Source organism: Melanerpes formicivorus, unplaced genomic scaffold (assembly GCF_026170545.1).
Source record: "Melanerpes formicivorus ecotype bairdi unplaced genomic scaffold, bMelFor1.0.p_v2 SCAF_14, whole genome shotgun sequence".
Taxonomy (NCBI): domain Eukaryota; kingdom Metazoa; phylum Chordata; class Aves; order Piciformes; family Picidae; genus Melanerpes; species Melanerpes formicivorus.
Genome location: NW_027142366.1, coordinates 12,534,063 through 12,553,494, shown reverse-complemented (window position 1 = coordinate 12,553,494; position 19,432 = coordinate 12,534,063). Strand labels below are relative to the sequence as shown.

At 40.4% G+C, this 19,432-nt stretch overlaps 2 protein-coding genes across 2 annotated transcripts in view; one reads left to right on the top strand and one right to left on the bottom strand.

Moving 5' to 3' along the window:
* LOC137445408 (uncharacterized) overlaps positions 1-3,982 on the top strand; it is a 390,880-nt gene extending 386,898 nt beyond the window's left edge. The window contains exons 6-7 of the mRNA XM_068147099.1: positions 2,250-2,313; positions 3,748-3,982. Of these exons, the coding sequence (XP_068003200.1) occupies positions 2,250-2,313; positions 3,748-3,841 (158 nt within the window). The 3' untranslated portion in view covers positions 3,842-3,982. The remainder of the gene's footprint in view (positions 1-2,249; positions 2,314-3,747) is intronic.
* SHISA9 (shisa family member 9) overlaps positions 1-12,082 on the bottom strand; it is a 178,120-nt gene extending 166,038 nt beyond the window's left edge. The window contains exons 1-2 of the mRNA XM_068147098.1: positions 11,445-12,082; positions 4,240-4,367 (exon numbers count right to left, since the gene is read on the bottom strand). Of these exons, the coding sequence (XP_068003199.1) occupies positions 4,240-4,367; positions 11,445-12,067 (751 nt within the window). The 5' untranslated portion in view covers positions 12,068-12,082. The remainder of the gene's footprint in view (positions 1-4,239; positions 4,368-11,444) is intronic.
* Positions 12,083-19,432: the final 7,350 nt, after the last annotated feature.

Below are 19,432 nucleotides of genomic sequence, written 5' to 3'. Positions count from 1 at the left end.
AAAACAGAGGCTGAGCTTCAATTTACAGAAATGAGGGGAAGCATAGGACTGCAGAATGCTTATTCCAACATGCAAGAACTTCAACAGAAACAAAGAAGTAACAAAAGTTAACTTATCTTAATGTACCAGTTACAGAAATGTCTTAGCTTTGTTTTCTACATTAGCATGTGTAGTCAGTAAGTATCCAGGACAACTGACAATCAAATACAGCAGCAAACACATTATTCCCCTGCATATATTTAGAAGGAGAAACAGTCACTTTAATCACATGCTGCAAATCCTTGGCCAGTTTTAAAACTAGCCATTCAGTAGAGTACAACACTTACTTCAGTGAGTGATGTGTTTACAACTCACTTCTATTTTTTTAATGTTAGATGCAAAATGAAGAAATAATCCATACATGTCAAACTAACTAAAGGCTAGCATTTGTCATTTTTAAACCTCCATAATCTGGAAGTGACTTCCCTTTAAAATTACCTTTATCTTGGGAGGCTTTTACTGATTATTAGGAAAAGTGACTCTGGATTGCACTAACTTAAATTATTTCAGTCTACTAACATGGTTTCCACATTAGAAACAACACCAGAAATAACTGCTTTTAAGATTCATGACAGTCAGAGATTAATAAAACAAATCAAATTCTTCAGGAAGGTTTGTGTTTGGTTTCATGTTTTCAATATAACTTTTAAATGTCCTCTTTTTTAAAAAAGTAAATATTTTCTTGAGCATTCCATGGTAGAAAACTTATATGCTAGGATTCTTGATAGGTATCTCCTGCTTCTTTACATCACGACATTCTAGTGTGTGTGAATGAAAAGAAATAACAGAAAATTAATCCTAAGTAAAGCACAGTTCTGGAACAAAATTACGGCAACTCACAACCACTAAGGACAAAACAGCGTTTACAAAAAGCATCTAGGTTGTCTGGATTCACATGGGCAAATTACCAAAACCTGTGTTTTTCCAGAACCTTCAATGTGTCTGTTCTTTTCTGAGTATCAAAAAAAGAAGGGACAAGAAACTGAGTAAACTGCAAAATTATGAAAAGAGATCTCTGCTCTTTGCCTTCTGTTGGACTTCTAGTGTTGGCAAAGATCTGTGCTAGCTGCAGGCAACTTAGAAAATCTTTGCCCTCTGGTAATAAACCATCCAAAACCATGTTCATTTTCAGTACCAGAGATCATGTCAATTTTGTCAGCTTCCCTTCACAAAACACTTTCAGAATGGGTTGACAGCACCAGCAAAATGTTTTCAAGAGGGCAGAAATAGCAAATGGACATTCACATTAGATCATTCTTAATACAGTTGGGGTTCCAGTAGTTTGTTTTCAGTGTTCTGAAAGGCACAATACAGAAGGGGTATAATGCCTACAAAATTTCCTCCTGCTCTCTTCAGATTTATGGACCAATGTGAAAAGTCACAAATTTTAAAGTTTGATTTTGGGATGGCTATTACATAGAAAGTGGTAACATAGAAAAAAGTAGTTCAAAATACATATCAAAGTGTCTGATGCTATAATTTTTGAGCCATTTCATTTTCTCTGTACAAGTAAAGATCTGAAATAGAATTTCTACAAAAGCTGTAATTCACTCTTGTTTATATGCCTGTAAAGATAGCCAAAGACTGTCACTTTTCCAGCACTATAACAAGTAATGCTGCAATACCAAAGTTTCTGCAAGTAATATCCATTCTCGTAGTGTTTCAGAACTCCACTATGAAATTTTGAAGTGCTAAGATACTAGACTTGGAAAAATCCGTCTTAACAGTTTTTCTTTATAAAGATTTCTTCTGCACCATAAAGGCACATGCTCTCCACAGACTTTAATCACTTATGATGTTCTGGCTAATTCTCATAGGTCATTTAGTCATGTTTTAGATGTGTTTATGAGGGAATATAATGGCAACAAATAGAAAGTAATGATCTACTATGTATGAAGTAAATGTATGTAATATTGGTTATGGAAAGCCCTTGTTAATTTAACACTTGAAGGCCTGTGCTGAACCATCCAAAATGATTGGCTTAATCCATAAAGTTGATTAAAAACTGAAACAGTTATCATCTAAGCTGCTTGCTTCTGAAGTTTCCATTTGTAGCTGGAATACTTGAGCTGGATGTGAAGCAGTCTTGGGGCTGCCCCTATTCATTACTCAATTAATTAAGAGATCTCCAAAGTAGCAGTACTGATTCTATGTTGTAGATTGCAATGGTGCAAGAGCTGTTTCATATATAACTCTTCCATCTCTGCCAGAGGACCAAATTCCAAGACAGAGGTGGTACAGATGTCTGCAGTCATCACAAGCCAAGATCCTAAGGTACTATTAAATGCATCTTTTTTTTCCTTCCTTGATGTAGCAACTGTGTGGCTCCTAGTTTCATTTATATGTAAGACTTTATAGAAGTAAGGCTTAAATCTGAATTCAGATCTAAGAAACAATGAATTTAAATACCTGCTGTGTTGTGTCATATGTTGTGGCATACAAAGAGTTTTAAGCAAAATATCTCAGTGTGATGATTACAAAAATCTAGATACAATCTATGAAGTAAGAATCTATTCATATTCTGGCTCCTTCTTTAACAGGGACTCTGAATAAACATTTCATGTAGGGGAGAAAATTATAATTCTACAATTTGGCATCTTTCTTCTTGAAAACATGGTCACAGGGAGGATCAGAGATTAGCAAAGAGCTAGTACACAGAGCAAAGGATGATATAGTGCATATTGCCATCCTCCTTGAACCTGCAGAAGTTCACCACCGCAGAGCTCCAGGGGGCTAGAACACCTTTGATTGCAAGAGAACCATAAATTCCTCTCCAGAAGTAGTGTGGTTTTACACAATTATGGATGTAATGCTGCAGTATATAATACTTCCCCCTCTGCAGTGTAGCACTGCACAGGCCAAGGTGGAAGTACTTTGCTGGAGAGCAGTGCAGACAGATTAGGTGTCACACTTCACTCTATGTGGTATCTTTATTAGAGGTCATAGCTTAAATTCTCTCCTATTACTCTGTAACAATGCGCATAAGAAATTACAGTCAGCCTCTACCAAAAAACAACCATCAGGAGTGCATGCAGCATATGAATCTTTTCTTTCTCCCATTGTTTTTACACTCTTCCCTCAAAAGAAAGCAGTAAAATCTCACAACTGAAAAATGCAGTCCAAATCAAATTCATTAGCTGTCCAAATATAAGCAAACTTTCTGCTTCCTATAGTTACAGAAAGATAAGTAAAAGACTAGTGCATATACTTTGAATGTTTCAAAATCAAAATACCAATGCAGTAAAAGCATATTTGCAGTAAAATGCATGTCTGTATTGATCTACAGCACAGAATAAAGTGATCCACTGCCTCACAATCAAAACCTTTCTGAATGATACCCTTTTCTTTTATAAATATATTGCACTTGTAAAATATATTATCTATAATCTGTATGCATATATATGTATTAATATAAAACACATAAACATATATAAATACATAAACACAAATTAAAATTGCAGTAGGATTGTGTATCACAAAAGGAAAAGCTATCTGAGCATGGGAAAGATCTGTACTGTGGTCTAATGTAAAACTGAGAAATAAGTTGCTTAGGACTTCATTACCACTTGAAATGTCACTCTATTTCCTCTGAAGCTTCAGGGTGCACTTTTACCTTGCCTTCAATAACATAAACATGTAATAGCAGATACAGAATTAAAAAATTATTTAAAACTTAAAGTAATGATCTTTCTCTCACCTTTCCCTTAGGAAAAAAAAAATTAAAATGAAAACCACATACAACCACATCCTCTCCAGGAAAGCCTGTGACTATTTCACTAATGGAGATGATAAACCAGCCTAATGAGACTGCTTTCCTATTGGATATTACAGCCCTATGAAGCATCTCTTTCAATCTTTCTGTAAGCTTAACCACATGTATTTTAGTATACCAAAACACAGAATAAGGCATAGCTTAATGAGCTAAGCAAAAACATTGCATAGAAAGGGACAAAGATACAAACCCAATATTAGTAAAATAATCATAATAAATAATGTTTCTGTTCAAAATGGTTTTCTCTTAGTGTTGCACTATTTGCAATAAGAAATCTGAAATATTTCTAAATATGAAATAAGGAATATGTTTAATTTGCAAGATCCCATGTACTGTTGATACCCATTTGAGGTCCAGCAATATTAGGTTCATAATGCTCATTTTCGTGCCAGCATTCTAGATGTTGAAAAAGTTATAATGCAACTTACGTAAATTATTTGGAGGAGGTCTTGTGTCCATGTTTTCATAATGTTGCACATGTACTACAATGTTTAAATCTCTTTCCATGTGATCTGTTGTACAGGGACCTTGAGGTCGCATAACATCAGCAAGAGCCCTGAAAGTCAAACAGAATCAGAATTAAACTGTGAAATCTGCAAGATACTACCAATACATTGCAAGGACTTGAAGTTTAAGATGCACTCTGTCATACTAGCTGCTGGAGAAACCAACTTTATTCACAGGAAAATCAGGGCATCAGATTCATAGTGAGACTTCATACCTAAGGCTCTTTTTAGGTTGTCTTAGTGTGCCAGCAGTAACACACAGACACACATAATGGTCTTTACCTGTCTTGGCTTTGTAAGAATGTAAATTAAGCTTGTTGAGATGTTTGTTCTGCCCTTGCATGTGGTCAGTAACATTGCCTTCTTGGTTAAGGTGAGCACCTCAGTACCTAGACCCTGTCTGTGTAGCTTCCACAAACTAGATATCTTCACACCTACATGACCAGCAATGGCCTGACGAAGTAAATTCTCATACACGCATTTGCACACAACGGTGGTCTCGGCCCTTTTCATTCAAAAACGTCACCAAAGTTGAAAGATCACATGATTTTCGTGTAGAAATCCAGTAGGCATAGTATTCTTCATGAACAGGGATTTAAGATTTTCCCATCCAGAACGGAAGATCAGAAATGCCTTGGCTAACTTTTGAATGTCCTAGTCATTAAGATGGAGCAAAACTTACACAGGAACAATCCTTCCTGTTTTGAAGCCAGTACAGAAACAAGATGAAAGCTTTATGCTAGCAAAGAGGGAGCAAGCAAAAGGATTCCTGACAGTTAAGCCAGGCTCAACCTGATGCTGGATGTGGACTTTTTGTGCAGATCTGCAGGCAATAACTCTACCTGAGAGACAGATTCATCTCCCTCAGGTGTATTTGCTAAGGACTAGTTTCACTGCCAAGTGTCCTACTGAGTGTAAATTTATTCTTGGGCATACAGATAAGCACACGCAACTGTACCAGCCCTCTGCAGCCAGAGTTACTGACTTTTAAGTTCTGAAACTCTCAGCATGGCAATCCCTGTGATTTTGGGGTATGGAGTTTCACAACTGACTTCTGTAGAAGCAGGATTAGCCCGTAGGTATATGCCACATAGCTGCCTGAACTACTGTGCGTGCAAAGTAATTGGCCCACCTGCAGAAGCTGTTGCCTTAGGCAAAGGAAAGCTATGGTATGTGTTACCAGTGTCTTCGGGGTTCAATGAAATTCTTTTTTCTGTTCAGGTCAATGCATTAGTGACCATTATTTGTCTTCTTTTTCTGGTTTACTAGTTTTAATTTTTAGACCCCTGGGCTTTTTTTTCTTTTTAAGGCAATGGATGCATTTTCTGGGCACCGTTTAATTTTCCACAAAACTACATACAGTGTGCCAGATAGGCATCAAGAAAGACTAACTTATAAACTAATAAATAAAAATAAGCACACTCACTGGTGAAAGCTAAGGCAAGTACTATCTAGCTCCTCCACTGTACTTCTCTGACATAATGATTTCTTGGTCAAGAAGCACTGTACTTCTAAGTAGTAAAAAGTAGCCTTATTTAAGTTACAGACAGAGAGGAATCCTGAGCTGGATCTTGCTTTCAAATTGCAGGAATGCAGTTTTGTACACAGCTTTGGTACACAGCTGAAAGATACTGATGTTTCATTGTGTTTATGGCTATCATTATGTTATTAAAATATTAGTTACAGTTGTGATCAACATGTTACAGAATACTCTGTTGGTACTGTAAAAGGTCAGAAGACAGTAAAAAAATGATTAATGGTATCAGAGCAATGCTCCCATTTGAAGCACTGCTTATACAGCAGAAATAGCAGAGCTGGCCTACATAGCAGAATAATAAAAATGCAACAGAAGAAATCTCACAAAGGTATGTAAAAAATGATGCAGAAGGAAAGCAGTATATTGCAAAACGGTTAAAATAAGTGGGGACAAAAGCCATTAATATATAGTAAATTTATGCAAATATGTGTCTGTGCAAAGGAAATTACTGACATCAATATTAAATCTAATTCCAGAGGCAACTGGAGACATTTCTGGGAAGGGAAGAACAGCAAAGGTAAGTTCCTTACTTCAATGGGGGAGTTAAAACTGTGAGATACAACTTTGTGAGAGGAGGTTTCAGAAATGCTTTCCTTGTTGCCCTTAATCTGATGGTAAATATTGTTCACTAGAGACTTTAACTAACACCCCATATGACAGCAGATTAACTACTGCCTGCCTGTGAAAATGCCCACTAAGTTTTCTGCCATTTTAGAGAGGCTTTTATTTGAAGGGGTTTTAAGGAATTAGCTGTCCAACTCCCACTCTGTTAAGAAAAATGAACTACTCTCCATCAAGTTCTATTTTTTAACAATGCAGCACCTATGTAGCACCTATGTTTATACTGTGTTAGCTAAAGTTGTACAATTTTTTCAGGGCAGAATATCTCATATAACAAAGAGCTTGTCCTTATCTGTAGCAGCTTGTATCACTGAAGTACAAAGGATATGCTGTACCTGTGTTTCGTTCTTTTAGAGATTTGCCCATATAATGAAATGGATAAAGGGAAGTTTGTGACTCAGTACATTATAAAATCCTCAAACAGATGTTTGCTTTGAAAATGTCCACATAGGCCAAGGTCTGTAATAATATCTTCATGCAGTTGTCACAATTGAATATATTCATATGGATTTTGTTTATTATCTGAGGAAATTGTTGGTCCCACTGAAAAATTCTCTCTATATGAACTACATATATATATACATACACCTTTGCTATAAAATGCAAAACTCAAGATAACTTTCTAGTCAGGTAGCAATATCAGTAGGTCCTGTATATTGATGTTGATTGCAGTACTATAAAAGTGGATAACCATTACCTGCATTGGAGTTCAGGGCCCAGAACTAGTCAAGCATCACAAAAACACAGCATTTCTTTTGCTATAAGATTCTTCTCTTTGAATATGTAATACTACTTTCAAGTGTAATAAAGCATGTGGAGACAGGCCTTTCTTTTATAGGTAGAAGCTTAAGGAAGCCAAAACACAGGTTATTCCATGAAAAGTCACTTGTCACATTTTGCTTTCAAAACCAGGTCAAAACCCATAAGGGAAATAATTTCACTTAGAGGATTCAGGATTTTTGGCAAGTCAGACTATTTTTGGCCCCAGGTACATGCCTTCTGAATGATCAACAAAAGGCTTAGCTTGTGAGCTCAGCACATTGTGAAAGGAGAAAGAAGAGCTCAGGTGGTTCACAGTATTTGGAAGGCTGCTAACATACTGCCAGAAGCACTACTGGAAAGAAAGAGGAGCTATAGCATAGAGCATGATTGTAAATACCGTCCTTTCAGTTCTTGTCTTGTTTGCACATTCTCCACAAAGACTAGTGAAGAAAACAAAGGTATGGTTGTATTTGCAAAAAAAGGTCCATGAAGTAGAAATGAAGCTTCTCCCTTTCCACTCAAATTCAAGAGAGTATTCTCCACTTTAACTGATGGAGCCCCATCAGTGGATGTCCCACTGATGCAGTCTTAAGTAGCAAGAACATGCTGCCCTCATATGCCTGACAGAGCTTCTAAGTCTGCTTCAAGAGACAGATGAGTTTCTGTTTCCATTTAAGCACAACACTGCCACATTCCTTCCCTTTGCCATATCTGATAACATACACCATCTTATTCCCCTATTCTCCTAGAAAGCAGGAGGATAAAGGAAGAGTTATTTTGTTTGGATACTACTATTATTACTTATTTCTTGGATGCTGTAGTTGAAGAGAATAATCTTTTAATGTCAAGTAACAAATTATTAAATGAGAAGAATTATATAAGCAAAGCATTATCATAATGTCTAAAGTGAAATATGTTGTGTAGAGTTAGTACTGTAGTCTCCTCTACATTTTCATCTTCCAGATTTACAGTTCCATGCCAACAGTAAGTGTTTTACTGAAAAGCACTGATCTAACAAGAAAGAAAATATCAACAGTGTCACACTTGCCCTTTTTTCTTGAAACAAAAGAAAGTAACAAGCTCACTAAAAAAAAAAAAAAAAGGACACATTGTGGCTCTTTTTTCCTGAGAGGACATGCCCAATAAAGATTCCCCCCCCCGGATTATTTACACTAAATAAATACATTTCCCCAATGCTTCTTCATTGTCAAATATTTCAGGAAAATTCCATGAAATTATTGGCATGTTCTTGGCTTGTTTTGTTATAGCAATAAACAAAATATAATGAAAGCAAGTGTATAGAAACAACTCTCACCAAGCCTGTAGTTTCCTTTGCTAACATTGCACCACCCTTGCACACACCTTAATTCAACAGCAGATTCACTGACTGCAAGATGAAATAATGCAAGGGATTAATAAGTGTGGCACAGTTTTGCTTCCTGTTTATAAGGCAATGTTCTTACTCTCATGTGTCAAGTCTCTGCTCACATTTTTAAATATGTTTAGTCCATCAAAACTGGAAATATATCATTTACACCAGTTGTGTTTTGTTCACTTATTAAAAAAATCAGCCCTCATAAAAATGTCAGGTTACATTATGCCTTGTCTCTTTTGATTGCAGCATCTCTTCCATAGGTGAATTTGTTCATAGGAATTAAGAAGAGTCAGATGTTTCATGTAGCCATTGGCCAAGGAAGAGAATGGAAACAGCCGTAGCTCGCAAAAATAGATGACACATCACCCTTTCTGTGTTTCTTGCTGCCAGCCAAAATGGAGTAACCCTCAGTACTTTTGGTTTGGCCTACCTAACATTGTCAATGCTACATTAGTTTTGCTTATTAATAAGGGTCTGGACTACAACTGAGAAGTGTTGTGTTTGGTTGTTTGATATTATAGTGATGAGTGTTATAAAAAACATTAATATGAATATAGGCTACATCTTATTTTCATTGTTGGTACTATTAACTTTTTTAACAGATAAATTATTTCTTCCTTAAGCTTTGCAGCCTTTTTTTACAGAGCATTAGTAGTGAAAAATGAGCCAGAATGCAATATTTTAACACAATTTGGGACAAAGAAGTTACTTCAGTTCTTCAGTAAATGAACAGATTTTTAGGTTGCCAAAGGGATTCACAAATGTAACTCTTTTTGCAAGTGAATGGTAAGACCACCCCACAGCTGTAAGAGCAATGTGAGAACTTAAAAAAAAACCCAAAGCTACAGCACTGTTTTTTCAGAACATGACTAGCTATTATGTGTACTGAGTGGGTGACTGTTTTTCCATGTGATCATGACTTTCTAAGTTTCTGTATAATCCTGACTTGAATGTTTTCATGGCAAGAAAAGTACAAGATCTCAGACACCGTTAAGTAATCAGGGTAACAGACGACCTTTTCTAAGAACCACTTCAGAAACCTAATCTTTATGCATACATGACTGAAGGATTTCACAATGATTCTCCAATCCCCTGTAATTCTATTCCCATAAACTAAGACAGAATATCCTTTCAGAATACTTCACACCTGTATTTTAGATAAAAAAAAAAAATTCTGCTAGTAGAAATAGGACCTAATTAAGCCATATATAAGCAGGGATGGATGTACCTTCACTCTGTCCTGGTTTTTGTATCTGTTACGAGCCCTGCCTTTTTGCCTGCATGAAGACATTACAGAAAGAGCAAGGGAGAGCTTTTTCCAAACAAGATCTGTAGTTTTAGAGCAAGATTTTAAAATGAAATTGGGATCCATGTATTCTTTTTCTCAATTTGATACTTGAGAATATTCAGAATGTCTAAAGGATTATTATACTGTGCTCAACAGAAACTGTCTTTGTCAAAGTACCACTGACACACAATGTTGACTAAAATTTCTGCAATGTGCTTCGTCCCTCAGTAGTAAGTGTATCCATATCAGCCAGTTTATAAATAGTAAATAATTGCTAGTGAACTAGTGATGCATTTGCAGGAGTGTTTTTGTGGCTTTTCACTGTTCATTTGAAGATAAGCAGTTAATCAAAAAACCATGCAGAAACTTCAGTAAAAAATAAGGCTCCAGATGTTGAGTTGACCTCTTGGACTGTCTTTCTAAGGATGACTCTTCATCTCAGCTTTAAAGATTGTGAAGTACACCATTACCAGTCAGGGCAAGAGGAAGCTTTCTGCCACACTGCACATCCAGTAGGAGGTATTCTTTTAATTGCATTTAATCACTAAAGCTGCCCAATATGCTGGAATCTATTTAGATGCTTTAATGGAGCTGTTTGCCTTTTTTAATGCCTTTCCCCCATCTGCTTCACTTTCATATGCCTGGGATTAGCATAAAGAATCAGACAGACTGCAAACTTGACAAATGTGTTATGCCTTGGAATATGTTAAAACTATTGGGCTCTGTCCTGAGTTGCCCACCTGCCTATCCACCACTAGGCTGCCAGTATCTGGAGTAGAAGGTACATAGCATGCCTTACTCTGGGTGGGGGAGGTTCTCTTTGATATAACTTAGCCATTATACTGTGGTATACAGTATTACAACACACATGTATGGATGAGACATCACTTTCACATTCCATTTTTTACCTCTCAACAATAACTCAAAAAAAATCTTAAGAAATTCTACAATAGCTTTTCCTTTTTGTGTCTCACTCTTTCCTTCCACCCTGGCTCATTTTCACATCCTAGAAATGTTACAAATAGCTCACACTTGCAAGGGTTGGGGGAATAGGGAAGGTCCTGCCAAACCCATTTTGCATCTGGAGAGGGTGAGAGAGATGACATTTGTTTACACTTTTCTGTTGAGAAGTAAAAACATATTCCAAGCTTTGAGGCAGTTGGGAGAGAGAACCCATCAGGCTTTCTATAATTCAGTGTTGCTGATTTCAGGATTGTTTGTCTCCCTATTAATTCACAGTATATCTGGGAACATTTGCTGGATCTTGTTGTGGAGAGGGTCAGACACTGCAGATAAATATGGACTACTGTCTGTGCAGACGCCACAATTATTTTTAATCTATCTCAGTATGCATGTACTTTGATAACTTGGACTTGTGAAACCACAGGAACTCTGCTCACCAAAAGTTGGTCTCTCTTGGTTGCCTTGCAGGTGAATGCAGCCTGCCTGGCAGGAGTTGTTTGCTTAGTAGGAACACATGGGCTCCTTTCTCCTCTTTAAAGGTAGGGGGGAAGGGGACACTGCTGCCTGGCACTCAGGCTTACCTGGACATGTGCTCCCGCTGGGGTCTGTGTGCTTTCTCCAGCCCTAGTTTGGTGAAGATCCCCACCAGCACCATGACTGCCACAACCCCACAGATGATGTAGACAATGAGGTTGGTTTTATCCCTGGTAGGGTCATGCAGAGGGTCGTCTATGCGGGAAGGAGGCTTCCCGGTATTCATCCACAACGGTGTCTCATAGTTTGTGCAGGTGCTTTGATCCAGCCTTGTCTTCTTGAACTTACAGCAAAACCTGAAGCCACAAGTGCCGCAGCAGAAGATAAACTCCCCCGAGCTGCAGTTAAAGGGGGGGTCCCACTGCCCCATCACGTCAAAGTAGCCCCTGCAGAAGTCCGGGGTGGGAGGTGGCTCCGAGGGGTCTAGCTGTTCCCCTAGGCTGGAGTGGTTTCCTCCCGAGAGCACCACGAAGCTCCCCAGCTGCTGGCCAGCTTTCTCCTGAGCCCGACACACCAACGTGAGAAGGTCCGCCACCAAGTAGCCGAAAAGCAGCCGAATAAAGCCTTCCATTCTGCCTTCCAGCCGCGGCTCCGCGATGCTGCTGCCGCTGCTGCCGGCGCCGCCGCCGCTCGAGCTGCTGGATGCTGCGCTGCGCCAGGAGCTAAACATAAAGGGGCTCCGTCAGGGGCCGGGCGTCCGCTCAGCCCGCGCTCGCCTTCAGCACCACGGACAGCCCCAAGCGGGCCGGACAGCGCCGGGCGGAGGACGCCGCCCCCGGGCAGTGCCCGCCGCCGCTCCGCCACCGAAGAGCCCGCGGGCGCGCAGCACTTGTGGAGTGCGCGGGAGAGGGAGCGCGCGGGAGGAGGAGGAAGAGGACTGAGGGGTGGAGGTGGCAGTAGGAGTGCGGGGCACTGCGCTGTGCTGCGCGGCGAGCTGGGGAGAAGGGGATGGCGAGAGGGGCGTGGAGGCGACCACGGTGCGGGAGGGCTGAGGCGAGGACGCTGCAGGGGCGGGAAGGAGGAAAGAGGGTGAGCAAGGAGCCTCCCCCGTGCTGCCTGGTGCAGGCGCCGGGGGCACCCACCTTCCGCTCCCCTGCGGAGCCCGGCGCGGTCTCTCCCACAAACTCCCTTAGCCAGCCACGGCGCCCGCCGAGCCCCGCCTGCAGCCGGGGGAACCCGAGGGAAGCGTCGGGAGAGTGCGGGAGGCTGGACGGACTCGCCGTGGCATCCAGCCGGCGGAGAAAGGCTGCCGCCAAAGGGGAAATCCGCCTTAGCGAGTGGCGTGCGGGTGAGAGCGAGGCAGCCCGGCGAGCCCAGCCCGTCCTCCAAGGCGCCCGCGGAAGGCTGAGTGCCTTAGACTCAGAGCTGCTCGCCGGCCTGCCCAGCCTGAGCACCCCTCTGCCCCTCAAAGGGGCCGGCAGTCTCACCCTTCCAAGCACTCCCTCTGTGGGGTTTTCCCCTCCCGATCATTCCCTCTGTGGGGGTTTTCCCCCCTTATACAGCCATGCGCGGAGCCGGTCCCCCCTTCGCCCCCCCCCCCTCAGTCCCACCGCGGGGCCTGCCCCGCTCCCCACCATCCCTTACATAAGAGACTTCCCGCCTAGGCGGGCGCTCCCCACAGGTGCGTCTCCAAAAGAGCGGGAGCGTCTCCTCGTCCCGTCCCTTCCCCTCCTTCCGCCCCGCGTGCGCCGCACTGAGGGGGATAACGGCCAGCGCGCGCCGGCCTGGGCGCCTGGCCAGGGCGGGGGGAGACGACGCGGGGACGCTTCAATCCCGCGCAGGCACCCCACGGGCTGCGGGCCCAGGTGGGCGCCGCGGGGGAACCGGCGGCAGCTCCGCGGGAAGAGAGCAGAGCGTCGCCCTCCCGACGAGTGCTCCTCCCGGTGACTGCTCCTTCTCCCGGTTACTGCTTTCCTCGCAAGCCCGCGCTCTCCGGAATTAGCTCACCTGTGAGGCACAGGCCGGTCCTGATGGCGGGGCGGTGTCCATGGGGCCGTGCCTCCGCTAAACCATAGGCGTGAGCAGGCGCTGCCCGCGCCCCGGCGCGCTGTGCACAGGTACCGTGTTACTCGTACTGCATGCTTCGGAGAGGGGCTGCCTTTATGCCTATTAAACAGGAGCTGCCCCTGCACATCATTTATTTAAAAATCTTGTTAGAATGCCAGTCAGACTGGCTCCAGAGGACACACTGAGGCTGCGGGCTGTTTGCGAGACACGGAATTAAAATAACTTCCCCCAAACTGAGAACTGACTCTGGGAAAGACTTTTCAGTGATTCAGTCCCCATCCCTGTCACTTAACTCTCTCATCTCCATCTTTTGGTTGGGCAGTAACCTGCGCAAGTAGCGATAATATTATCCTGAATACTATGCTGCCACCAAATGTAGGAAATAAACCCATTATGGCGTGATTTAACAGCGCGGGTTGGTGCTTAAAGCACCTTCCCTTTTTCTTGGGGGCACGTCTGTAAGAGCCTGGCTGCAGCCTTGTGGGCTACTGGTGTCTCTGAGGAAGAGGGGCTGGTGTACTGGGGCTCTGTAATGGCGTCTTACCCTTCTCCCACCTGCTCTTGCCAAGGGCTATACTGCTGCTGCACTTCAGGAACTTGGGCCAACTCCGGGTGGAGTTGTTAAGTGGTAAATAAACAGAAAGGTGAGGCAGAGGACAAAACAGACGTTTGGAATCGGAGAGGGCTGTAGTTTGCTAATTGTGATCCTTTGCCGTCTCTTAAAAATAGACTCTGAGTACAGTGATGATTCCACTGAACAGTCTGGCAATAAGCCTTGTATCTTTGTCCAGTAGGTAGGTTAGAAAGCCCCTTTATTTCTCAGCAGAGTAAAACAATCAGTCCCAGACCAAACCAGCATTTTGAGGTTTTAATATTTAATTGGTAAAACCTCCACCTCATCAACATCCTCTTTCAAGTCTCCTCTGAAATCTATCATTCCTCTCCTGTGCATACTTCTCTCTGCTATTATTTATTATTTAACACTTTGTGATGCAGTTTGTGCTGAGAATACTGCACAAAATGAATCTGTTCCATACTTATTATTGTGTCTGGAGACATTTAAGGTCCAGTCCTGTCAGGCGCTTAAGATTACGCAAGTTTCCCCGTTGACCTGCCTGCTAAAAGCTGCTTACATATTTTGCATGATCAGTGCTGTGCATGTGCAGAAATAATATTTTTTCAAAAATATTTTATGGGCTATTAATCCTTACTAGCTATGGTAAAAGTTTCTTGTTCCACTGAATTCCTGGAGTTTTCCTTTAGAATTCCTCTACATTAAAATACATGAACAAATAAATAAAAAGCCCTGTGGCTTTATGCTCTACTCCAGCATTTGTGGGATTCAGGGCCATGCAATCAGAATCTGACCCTAAGTGGCATGTATTTGGGGGAAAAAAAGGAGGGTGGTTAAAGCTCCATGAGGAAAACAAAAACCTGTGGCGCTATAAGACTTTAGCTCAGACCCATCAAGTCTAGAATCCATAAATCATGTTACCTTAATTAATCATAAGTTACTCTAGATGTTATTCTCTTTGTGCCTGTTAGTTGTATTAACAGTGAAGCTATTTTAGCTATACCAGAATTAGAATTCTAATTATGAACTAGAGTTGTTCTAGGCTAGGGCACAAACCTGTTTTTTACTGGACCAGCAGCATTTAATGGCTTCATAGTATGTAGCTGTAAGCACATCTACATGATCGAAATATAAACCCATTAAGTATAATGGTAGAAACAAGAAACCTATTTGAGATAAATGGGTATTACATGCAGTATTGAGGCACATCTTGGGTCATTATCCTTAATGATTGTATGATTCCTTACAAGGCTTTTCTTGATCAACTCAGTCAATACACTTTTCATTTATTTCAGCTGTCTTTATCAAATTGAGAAACATGAAATATTGCTGTCCGCTCTCAAGACTTCTCATTCTGACATTGCTTTAAGGTAAGTAATAATCACCTACTTTTCTACAGCTTTATCCCATAAGAAATGTATTTTGCCTCTGAAACAATTGAGAAGATGAATGCTTCACCTAGAATCTAGAGAGTTGTCTTTACTCAAGCAGATACTCATTTAGTTAAGTGAATTAAGCACAGACCTTATACAAAATCAAGTATTCCTATTATATTTGCCTTTTTCTTTCTTTTTAACTGGTTTTCATTGAGATTTTGACATGTGGATCAATGGCAATGCTTGTTCAACTGTAACCTAGAAAACAGGCGTATGTGTGGTTTTTTTTTTCCTGGTAAATTTTGTAGCAGCATATAGCTGTGTCTCAGCAGAAGTTACATAAACACATGCACACTTCTACTCTAGGTATGTATGTGTTCCTTATACATGTTCAGTTCTGTGTTTAATTGTGTACACTCTTAGAACTGGTTCTTGCAGGGTTTTTAATGTAAATAAAAAAAGTATTGAAAAACAGTGAAATTAGGAGAGAAATCTAATGAGTTAACCTGAATGTTGAAGTGGTGATAAATCTGAAGAATACAGAACAATTGAAATTATCATATTCCAATATCTGTGTTTCATATTTGTTAATAATAATGTTGATGCAACCTTAAAGTATTTTCCAGGGACTGATTACAGGCTAGAGAGAATACTCCTTTACTGAGCACTGAGCTTTCTACTCAATCATTAATGCCCAAGAAATGCCATATAGCTCAATAATTATTATTAAGAGACATTCCAAAGCTGGTAAAATCTGTCAGAAAACAGCAGCTAGACTGGCCTGATCTCAGGTAGTATTGATATGAAAGGTATTTTGGGGTAAGAAATGTCATGTGGAAATTGGAATGAAGCAGTCCGTGTCTGTTACTTGATAGTTATTTCATACTGTAATGGGATGTTTGCATGTATAGATACAAAATGTAGTGCAGCTGGAAAACAAGAGGTGATGATTGTGTTATAGTGGGCCAATTGTTTGCAATCACTGTCTTTAACAGCACAGTTAGATGTAAGATGTCTGCTGTGGACAGAGGGTAGCTTGAGACAGGAAAAAAAATACCTTGACAGACATGAGCTGAAGAAGTAAAATGTGTTTAACAAGGAGGTTACAAGCAACATGAGGTTTATAGATACTGAAAACAGTTCTGTGATTTAGATATTGTAAAGAACCCTAAACTGACGTGGCCCATAAGTTTCTTTTGAACACCTCCACATTCTTGAACCAGCACAGATCAGACAGTCCTATTTGGTTCTACAAAGTTCTGTCGTTCCCCTGTGAGGAGTATGCTTTCCACTGCTGTTAGGACTGATGGGTGCTTAAACCACAATTGAATCTAGGTATTTCTTTTAGTTACACAGTAAACACTTCATAAGTCTTTCTTCTTTTAGCCAGTAACTGCAATCATTAGTATCAGTGCAGCAATGTGTGAGATCTCAGCCTGCACTGTGTGGACACTAAATATATTTCTCCTTTTATATATTTTGAGCATGCATCTTTTAAACTAACCTGTCTCTTTTCAGTAAAAAAAAAAAAAGGGGGGTGCATATACAGACCAGGACAAAATGAGCTGGTGCTTGTAACTTCATGAAGTCATAACAACTTTAACTAGAACAGCTTACAAACTTTGAGCATTTTGTAGCTATTGCCTTCAAGTATGAAAATACGTTTTCCACAAAGCAAAGGAATCACCATCAAGAGATCTTAATGAGCTAGGAGGTGCTTCATGAATGAAAAAAACTTGAGACTTGTTTTCATGGCTCACTGAGGCAGAAGGTAATTTATTGCAATTCTGCAATGTAGAAATTATCACCTAATATTATTCTCTTGAGTCTTCTTGTAAAACCAAAACTATAGTTAATTGCAGAGTTTGGGGCTAAAGCAGGCAGTAACAGCCTTCACATTTGGAGTGGACTTAAAATCCTGAGAGTTCTTGTAGCTTCAGTTTAATTTGAAGGAATTCAGATAAATTTAGAAGGTAAATGGAGTAATTGTGCATACACAAGAGGAAACATGTACACTGCAAAGATCTTCAATGTACAGCAGGGGAAAATAAGTGCCAAGCTGTCTAAAGCAGCTTTCAGCTGTACAGCTGAAAAATGGCTTGTGCCCTCAGGTTTGCCTGTTGCACAGCTATTGCTCTGATTGTGAACAAGGAAAACTGCCAGTCAGCTTCTCTCTGGCAAAACTAATGTTACTTTTTAACTGTAACACTATTGCAGTTACCTGTGAACAAGGTATGTTTCTGCATGTTATAAATCAGACTGCCATGGAATGTAGATCTGGAATGATAGGCCAGGTGTCTGAGGATTACTGCAACTGACAAAGGTGGCTCTGCAGATCATTCCAAAGTAGTGCCAACAAAACCTTTATGTCTTGTTAAAAAAAAAAAAAAAAGCTACAGAGGATCAAAAAAAAAAAAAAAAGGAACATCTTCTGTATCCTTCCAACTGAAACCCCAACTACCTTTGTTCTCATCAGTTCAATTTTTCAAGGCAAAGAGGAAGCCTTTCTAAACAGACCTAAAATAGCATTACAAATTTTCAAGGTTAAAGTGAGTATAATAGGCTGTATACTGTGCCTAAGCACAGAGAAGCTATGCTTAGGTGTAGAAGAGGACATGTAGCAGAGAAAAAATGTCTAATGCTCTGCTGTCTGACTCCTCAGTAACTGAGATTAAGAAGAAGATAAGTTTCAGTCTAGAACAAACATTCTCCAGTCCCGGAACATCCACAGATAGAACCTGTAACAAGAAGTCAAATTAGTGAGCCAGTTATAGTCTGTCAGTTTTACCACTATTAACCCTCAAGGGCTATACAAATGAGCTGTTAACCTCACAAGTGAAGAGTGCTCTTTACAGAAATGTAAAGTTGCTGTATTACTTAACTAACAAAAGACTTTAGCCACCGTGTATTTCGCATGTCTTCCAAAATGTACTGTCAGGCAACCAAAATCAAAAGTTCTTACTCAAGATTAGACCTTTTTAGTGTGCTTCCCTGATAATAAGCTTCAATGATGTCTCTCCCTAACATTGTCACAACATGCCCATCTGAGGCTTGATGTATTTTGTATCTTATATATAGCAATAATATATAGATGTAGGAACTTTCAGATTTATGATGAAGAAAATTTCTCTGACAGTTCCATTTTTAAAGGATGCTAAAAGATGCTCAGAATTTTAAAATGAAAAGTCACAAGACAGACAAAGTAAGAAGTACAGAGAAAGCAATAATGATCTGAGTTCTGGAATGCTTCTTTGATTATATGACACTGCAGTTTTCATCTGGCTATCAGATCCACTTATCATGTCTGACCAAGATAGTCAGTGTAGTTGCCAAAGGTTAAATATCCACAGCCCAACTCAGCATCTATGAAATTCAACAACCGTCTTTCCACTGATTTAAAATGGAAACTGCACTGGGTGACTTTGTTCAAGGGATGCTGAATAATCACAGCTTACACTGAAATCACCAGCCCAATAATGAACTCGGAGACTAAATTTAGGCACATATGTTGGAAAACTGTTGACGTGCACAAATACATTCCAGACCATACTTTTAAGCAGATGGTAACAACTGTCCCTTCTTGACTCCACTTGACAGCCAATGTAAAGAGCAGTATGAAATCTGGTTCCTAAGGGATTTGCTTCTCTGTCCTCTAGTGTGATAGCCAGCGAGAAGAAATCATACATCAACCAGCTATACTGACAGGTGGGTCAAAAACCCATGATGATCTCAAGGTGGAAAAGTAAATGCCATTTCTTACATTTTCTTTCTGGAGAATATTCTGATAACGTTAACAGGATTCATGGCTGTTATTTCTCAGCATAGTGCAACTCTGTTATACTTACATATATGGAATATCTATCCAGAATATCTATCTAGGTATCCTGTTACACCTGTCTTGAATGAAAATGCATCAATTCAGACCCCCTGCTATTTGCATCATATCAATAGTTCACTGGAAAGTAAAACCTTAAAGTAAATATTATGTAGCAGAACACTTCTTGTAACTACTCTCTTTTTTCTTTCGTCTTGTGGTTTTGTAACATATATTTGCCTATTTATTATTGTGACAGTGCAG